Source organism: Cottoperca gobio, chromosome 5 (assembly GCF_900634415.1).
Source record: "Cottoperca gobio chromosome 5, fCotGob3.1, whole genome shotgun sequence".
NCBI lineage: Eukaryota > Metazoa > Chordata > Actinopteri > Perciformes > Bovichtidae > Cottoperca > Cottoperca gobio.
The window spans coordinates 14,819,979-14,827,612 of record NC_041359.1 but is presented as its reverse complement, the minus strand read 5'-3'; the positions used below and the strand labels follow the sequence as shown (position 1 = coordinate 14,827,612).

Sequence of the window (7,634 nt, the reverse complement as noted above, 5' to 3'; positions counted from 1 at the left end):
AGTTTTGTTTTTCACAAGATTTGCTTATAAGAATAATCAGCCTAATTTCTTAACTTTTTATAAAGCCCTTTTAATGTTTATTGTGGCAGAGAAAGTTGATTTATAAAAAAAAAAAAACTGTTTAAAATCCTTTTTTATTCTTCATTCTTCCCTCCTGAAGTCGATGTTTGAGTTGATCGGCTCTGAAGCGTCTTACCTAAGGAGCCTTGGCGTTGCTGTCAATCACTTCTATGCGTCGAAGGCCCTAAAACAGACCGTGACTCCAATGGAGCATCACGTTCTGTTTTCCAACATTGGTCTCATTATGGCAGCCAGTGAGAAGTGAGAGCTCCACATACCATCTGCATCTTGTGTGCATCTTTTATATTTTTGAACTAGTTGTGTTTATGTCTATGCTGAGCTGGTGTCTTGTGTCTTCAAGGTTTCTTAAGGATCTGGAAATTCGACTGGGAGATAATGTGTTGATAGCTCAGGTTGGAGACATTGTGCTGCAGCACTGCCCCGAGTTTCACAGCCTCTATGTGCCATATGTTACTGACATGATGTACCAAGAGACTCTTGTCAACCAGCTGCTGTAAGTCTCTGTTCTGTACTTGATACCACTGCTGGCACTCCACAACACCAACTAGGACACATTCATTCTTGTCTTCTATTTTTAAAGGCAGCACAACAGACACTTTCTATGTTCAATCAAGAAGCTTGAGAGTGACCCAGTGTGTCAAAGACGGGGCCTGAAGTCATTCCTTGTCCTTCCCTTCCAGAGAATTACTCGTATCAAACTCATCCTTGAGGTAGGCATCTGATATTTGAATTCTATTCATCCATCAATTTTTAATTGTACGACTGGTTTTTTAAGCTTCTGTTCTTCTAATGTCAGCACATCCTGAAACTGACTGAACCAGGCTCGGACTCCGTATCAAATCTCCAAAAAGCAATCGAAGCCAACCATGAGGTAATAGTTTTACATTCAAGTGTTCAGGTCTATACATGCATGCTGGACAGAGGCACGAGCTTGTCTAATAATAGGAATCAACATTTAAATAGCTTTTAAAAGTCAACAAAATTGTATTGTGTCTGCTCTGAGCAGATAGTGATGGACTGTGACAAGGGGGTCCACAAAAAGAAACAAATTGAGAAGCTGATCTACCTGCAAATGCTGCTGGATTTTGGCAACGTTGAGGTGAAAAGTACTTTTGGACTTACTTCTCCCCAAGATTGCTCAACAGAATTTATTGTCGATCTGCAGTTTTACGTAACAGGATCACGTCTGTTTTATAAATTCTGACTGTCTCTTCCTCTATCCAGGCAATCCCTTTGGTCATAAATGGGCGTTTTTTGGTGCACCAGGGTCCAGTGAAACAGCTGACTGTGGGGGCCACTTACAACTCGAGAGTGTCATTCATCAGCATTTACCTCCACCTCTTCAATGACCTTTTGATCATGTCCTTGCCAAAGTGTTCGAGCAGATACCAGAGCTTCACAGTTGTGGATCATGCTGAATTCCCCACACATGTGCACGTTAAGCATGTGAAGACTGAGGCCCTGGGTCTACCCCCAGACTCCTTCCTGTTGCATCTCTCTCGAAGTCACACCGGACACCCGACCGCCGTGATACTGGTTGCACACACAAGGTACGAGTGGACATCTTCTATATATATATTTTAAGACTGATAAATCTCTTTTGTTTTTTTGCAGCCAATCATCCATTTGTGATCCCGTCTTTATTTTTTTCCATTCATTGCAGGTCAGATAAAGTGGTGTGGGTGCAGTTGCTGTCGTCTAAACAGTGATGTAAACATGATTTTAAACGTCAAACTTTAGTCGTTTTAACATGCGCATAGTTTTGAAAATGCAAAGAATTTGATAATGTGTTCACTCTTAAGATTTATAGTAACGTCACTTAATAATCTTGATAAAGGCACTCTAGAGCACCGCACGACACAACATGGAGGATTTAAACATGCACTGAGATCTGTCACATTAGCACACACAGCATGTAAGGTTTTAATTATTGGATTCTTTTTTTTCTTTTATTCAATGTGCACATTTTTGTATTTGTTTTTTCATTTGTTTTTTAATAAAAAAACATTTTCAGACCTTATCAGACTCGACTGAATGAAGATTGTAAGACGAGAACTTGACAAAGTTCTTGGCCCCTGATCTTCTCACTGTGAAATACTGACACAATATTTAACACAATACCTCTGAGCGAACAATTTTAGGACTGAGTGTTGGAGCTCGTACGAGACGATAACAGGACTCCGGGAAAAACTGTAAAAATAAAGTTTCCAACAGGTCAGTGATGTGCAAAGAAAAAAGGAGCGGAGCTGTCTTAATCAAGTTCTCACTTTTATGCATTATGTGCTCAAATACTAACACTCAATCGTAATGAACACAAAAAATAGATGTTAATATAACCTCAGTCCCAGACAATCCCCTCTTAGTTCTCAATTTGTACATCCTCTAGGTCTTTCCTTGTGTCTTAGTCCCTCAAACCTGAGATGCAACAAAACAGACATTTAACAAAATGAGACGTCAGTGCTTTGAAGCAGTCGCTTAAATATGATATGTGACGTAGCTGCATCATCTGTACATGTCACGCCTCTTTTCTACGTCGTCGGTACCAAAAAAACTTCCCCAATGATACACCTGTGCATCCTCACTCATAGCTCCTCCGGCAAGCCTCCTCTCTCCTCTGGGATGCATTTTGGGATTTTAGACATCCTTTCAAGAAGGTGCACCGAGATCGATTTCAAAAGCAGGAGGAGGCACAAAATAGAGAAATGAGATGAGCCTATCCGGTCTCGTATGATATTAATATTAACACCCCGCTGACATTAAATGGAAAAAGACATTTGAGAATTAAAAATCCATCTTGACAGCAGTGGTGATAGTATTAGAGGAAATAATCAATTTCTCAACAGCAGTTTACTTCATCTCATCCCAAGGGATCTGAAGCTCTCCCAGATTAGCTGCTAATACGCAGACACTCAGCGGTGACCTTCACCTTGAGTGCAGTTCACTTCGACCGTCTCCCAAAAATCCTGTTCAGTGTTAAAGTAGAGTCCCTGTGTCCTGCTGTGAATGGTGTCTGGCTGATTCGGCTGTAACACAGTCCTGATGCCACAGGTTCTCCGCAAGGCAGTTGAGGAGGGGAGCTACGTCACCCAGCCCGTCGCTGACCTCCCCGCCCACACGCAGCACCGGTAAGCTCCACTTCTCCTGGAAGTCCCTCACGTCTCTCTCTGCCACATCACAGTGCATGAAAAGGTCAAATCTGAAGGAGACGTTAAGGACAAATCCCCGTCTCTGTATTGATGAAGCAGTTATAGAGTGAGCATTTGAATTAAACTTTCTTAAGATCGACATTCAAGATTTAAAAACACAAGAGGATACTTGGTGCCAACCACCAATTTTACAACACGACCCGCAGGTGTCCCAGTCCATTTAGCCATTTGAGTTGACAGATCATCAAAGGACGTCCTGTCAGTGAAGGAGAACAGGAAAAGGACGGCGTCCACCTGCTCCTTACAGGCCTGGAAGACAGGGAACAAGTGATTTGATGAAATGTCTGGTAGATGATGTTAGGGTATGTATGTTTGCTCTATTCTATAATAATGTGAGCGTAGTCCAACACTGCTGTGTAAAAACACTTTAATATTATAAACCTACTGGGAGCAAATGGTCAAATCTGCGCAACGCATTCTCTCCACAGTCCCACAGCTGCAGACGGAAGAAAAACACTCTGCCATTTTCTCTCAGCTTCGCTGGCCAATACACCACCGTCGTCTCAATACCTTGAACAAAAGATTAATTGAATAAATTGCGTGGCCTCACCCAATTAACCCTTTTTAAATATGTAAACTACTCTTAAAGAACCTGATTGATTCTGGACCTACCTGTGGTTTCGTAGTGCATGTTAGGGATATTCAGGCCTGCAAGACGTGCAGCAAGAGCAGTTTTCCCAACTCCACTCTTGCCAGAGATGAAGATCTTATAATGAACGGTGTCCACAGCTACATGTGGGGGCATCACTGGAGACTCCAACAGGCCTGTAAAACAAGTTGTAAAAGGGCCGTCTAAATATTTACTTTTGCGTACTGCTGGTATTCAGACTTTCCACAATCGTACTCTTTTACAGCAACAGTATTTCCATATGGACCTACAGTTGTGTTGTATCACAGGCTAATTATCCAATGCTTTACTTTGAGCATCAACATGTCATGTATAGGTCTTACAATTCTGAATTGGAGTATTGTTTATATTCTACATCACAGCATGGAAGCAGCTACCGAGCAATTATATAGAAACTCTGAATTTGTCAATCTTAGAAATCTGGTCATTAATATCCAGAGCTGGAAAAACTTAGTGGTTACACATCACAAAACACAGTTTTGTTGTTCCATCTTGTTTCCAGTGAGTTCATGTTTATTGTCCAGTGAAAACGGTACACTAAAACACTGAGTCAGGTTTATTTCATCCATTGTCTTTAAATGTATTCCTAATTTCCCTTTTATGCTTGCCTAGTTATTCAAACATTACTGCATATTTTATTGTGTTTCATGTGTTCGTTTTAAAGCTGGTTTTGATAAGTACAATACAAATTAATTTTATTATTACTTTAAGGACTTCGTAGTGATAATGGAGATTTGTATGTAGGAAATGTACATTTATGTATCAGCCACTTGTGAGACTGTTATAGCTCAAATTATGATGACATGAGAATAGAAGTCTCTGGTTAAGTCTGTAAAATGGCAGAATGTAAAAGTTTTCAGTCACAAATATACTGTACTGAACACATTTCATGAAATAATTTGTTGTATAATCAAACCCTAGTTACACACATATGCTACTTTTGAAAAAACATTGTGATTCAAACCAAATGTTAGTTTATTTGTCATACCGAAGTTTTTGCGTCTCTTCTTGTGTAGAATTTTGCTGAAATATTCTTTGCTGTCTTTACATCGGTGCCAGTCAGCTACTACGATTGATCCGGAGGATGGAGGAACTTGTGTCATGTTGTTGCTGCTAAAGTTAGCATCACACTGCTAAGGTCTGTTTTTATTATAAAAAAGGCGACTGTAGCGGCAGAAAACAACACGTAAAGCTAGTGTTAGTATCAAAATACTGTAAACAGTGTTTCCTCAACATATAGCGCTTTAATAATAACTGTAGTCGGTAAATAACATGTTTTAGTCTCAAAGTGCAGCCACTTAAAAAAAACTTCCGTAAACTAAAACGTCCCTTGACAACTACCTCCTGACGTCACTTCCGTCAATCGTTTGTAATGTGGCCTTCAGGTGCTTCAAAAAGTCGTGAATTACGACTTTTTCTGGTACAATCCTGTCATTTTAGGACGAAACAAGAATCCTGCATTTAACACATCAGACTCACTGATGTACGTGAGTACACTTTTTAGATAAGCCTCAGAGTTGTAGCAGTTGTGGTGTCCTTCAAAAGTATTTATAAATATTACACTGCCAATCACTACATGCAGAATAAAAAAAAGGTATAAACACGAACTGCTCTTTCTGTGATGAATATTCAGACACAGGTTTGGCATTGCTCTCACACCAAGACATCCTGCCAAGACCTTTTGCAGATTTTTCATTGATATCTTTTTAAAACTTTACATTATTATGGGAAAGAACATAACACAAGAAACCAAACGCCAGTGTTTTTTCATAATACATTTGAAATAGTTGGCAACATTTTTTCATTCATAATTGCAAATGCAATCATTTAAAAAATGTTGAGAAATATGCGAAAAAATCTTTCTATTGTGACGAACAAAAAAGGCTATGGAGACACTTAATACTTTAAAAAATAATAATTGTGTCTAGAGTTATACCCCTTGTTCTTTTGTTCTATTTGTATACTATCCCCGCACATACTGAACCTGTATTACATTATTTCGTTTAAAAAATTGAAAACTAAATGCGTTTATATAAATTTACTTTAAAAAATCATTTACAAATGTCTTTGTCGTCTGCTACTGTTTAGCCTCTATGGTCACATCACGTTAATAAGAGTATCATAGGAAATCACACTTTTTATAAATGGCATTTGCAATATTGTTTGACTCAAGTGCACTGGAAGTGGATTTTTCATATATCAGTATTACATGTATTAGTTCGCTTTGCCCACCGCCAGAGGTCACTAAACTCCAGCGTTGAAACGTTAAATGCAGGGAAAGAGATCATAATTAATATACAATGAGCTGACAGTCAGGGCCCCGCTGCTCTCCACGGTCATGGTCACAGATATGGTGTCCACACTCGATGGTAGTTTGCATTGGTGGGAGAAAGTGTATGTGACTGTGCCATCTCCTTCCAGCTGCATAAGGAATGACGACATAAGGAAAGTGTGGAAAAGTTATATTCAAATAATTTTTCAGTTTGACACATTTCTTTCTTCACATTTTAACCAGGGGTGGTAATCAAACTTTGTCACAAGATGTCTCGAGTATTAGATGACCTTTCCTTTAGTTCTTCTAAATTACAGTTTCGTGGACAAGGTTTAGTCCTAACTCAAATTTACACTGTCAAACAAAAGGTATTTCAAACTGAAGGCCAGTCATCAGGTTTCTAATATCCACAGATTTTTTTTTAAAACATGTAATATAAAAAGGGGGAAAACGAGTAGAAATCTATCAGTCTTTATCTGACCTGTAAAATTGTCGTCTTTACCGATCTGCTGAGATAGAGATCCTGAATCTTCAGATAAAATACCTCGACCTTTCTCCATACAGACTGAGGAGGTGACGACTATCTACAATATAGATGAAGAGAGGTAATTCTAATCTATTTGCCTTTTATAGTGTGTGTGTGTGTGTGTGTGTGTGTGTGTGTGTGTGTGTGTGTGTGTGTGTGTGAGTGAGAGAGAGAGAGAGATTCAGCTGTACTGGAACATGACACAGATTCTAGATATTCAATGTGTCAGAACGGTTGTTGAGCTGTTGTCAAGGGGTCTTACATTTCTAGCCGCACCCCAGACTGGGAGCATTTGAGTCTTTGTGTTTGTGTGAGAAAGGGTGTGGAGCTGCTTCCCTGTGACAGTGTAAACTATAATCATCAGGTGTGATATTAAATGAACTGTCATTCCCAACTTGTAATAAAAGTGCCAATATGACGCAAGAATTACAAAAAAACAAACAATTAGTCGACTAATGGGTTAATGGATCAACTGAAAAATCATTGGCAACTATTTTGATATTCCTTAAAGTATTTTTTTTATTGCAAAAATGTCAGAAAATGCTATTTATTAGCTTCTCAAATATTGAGATTTCCTTCTTTTTGTTTTTTTATATCAATTTAATTCAAAGGGGCATTATTGGCATGAAAGTTTCAGTATCATATTATACTGAATATCTTTGGGTTTTTGAATGACAAAACAAAACATTTTAAAAATAACTTTGGACTTGGAGAAAATTCAATGGACATTTTATAGACCAAACAATTAATCTAGAAAATAATTTGTAAATATATCAATATTCAGCCCTTTTTCCTTTAGATCAAATGTAATGGAATTATGCTTCTATATCATAGGACTTTTGTCAAAAACTCTACTAACTCTACTAATGAATTTCCAGTGAAACCTTGCAGAGGGAGAACTTAACATGTCGGAGTGACTGA

At 38.6% G+C, this 7,634-nt stretch overlaps 2 protein-coding genes across 2 annotated transcripts in view; one reads left to right on the top strand and one right to left on the bottom strand.

Moving 5' to 3' along the window:
• Positions 1-2,101, top strand: part of LOC115008846 (rho guanine nucleotide exchange factor 19) — a 4,050-nt gene extending 1,949 nt beyond the window's left edge. The window contains exons 5-11 of the mRNA XM_029432699.1: positions 161-321; positions 422-574; positions 662-791; positions 878-952; positions 1,088-1,180; positions 1,306-1,631; positions 1,745-2,101. Coding sequence (XP_029288559.1) covers positions 161-321; positions 422-574; positions 662-791; positions 878-952; positions 1,088-1,180; positions 1,306-1,631; positions 1,745-1,790 — 984 coding nt within the window. The 3' untranslated portion in view covers positions 1,791-2,101. The remainder of the gene's footprint in view (positions 1-160; positions 322-421; positions 575-661; positions 792-877; positions 953-1,087; positions 1,181-1,305; positions 1,632-1,744) is intronic.
• A 231-nt stretch (positions 2,102-2,332) lies between these two features.
• Positions 2,333-5,290, bottom strand: cplane2 (ciliogenesis and planar polarity effector 2). Its single transcript, XM_029432700.1, has 5 exons — positions 4,904-5,290; positions 3,900-4,052; positions 3,673-3,797; positions 3,397-3,536; positions 2,333-3,277 (listed from the first exon to the last, which is right to left on the bottom strand). The coding sequence occupies exons 1-5, from the start codon at positions 5,016-5,018 to the stop codon at positions 3,055-3,057; spliced, it is 756 nt and encodes a 251-aa protein (XP_029288560.1). The 5' UTR covers positions 5,019-5,290; the 3' UTR covers positions 2,333-3,054.
• Between the last annotated feature and the right edge of the window lie 2,344 nt (positions 5,291-7,634).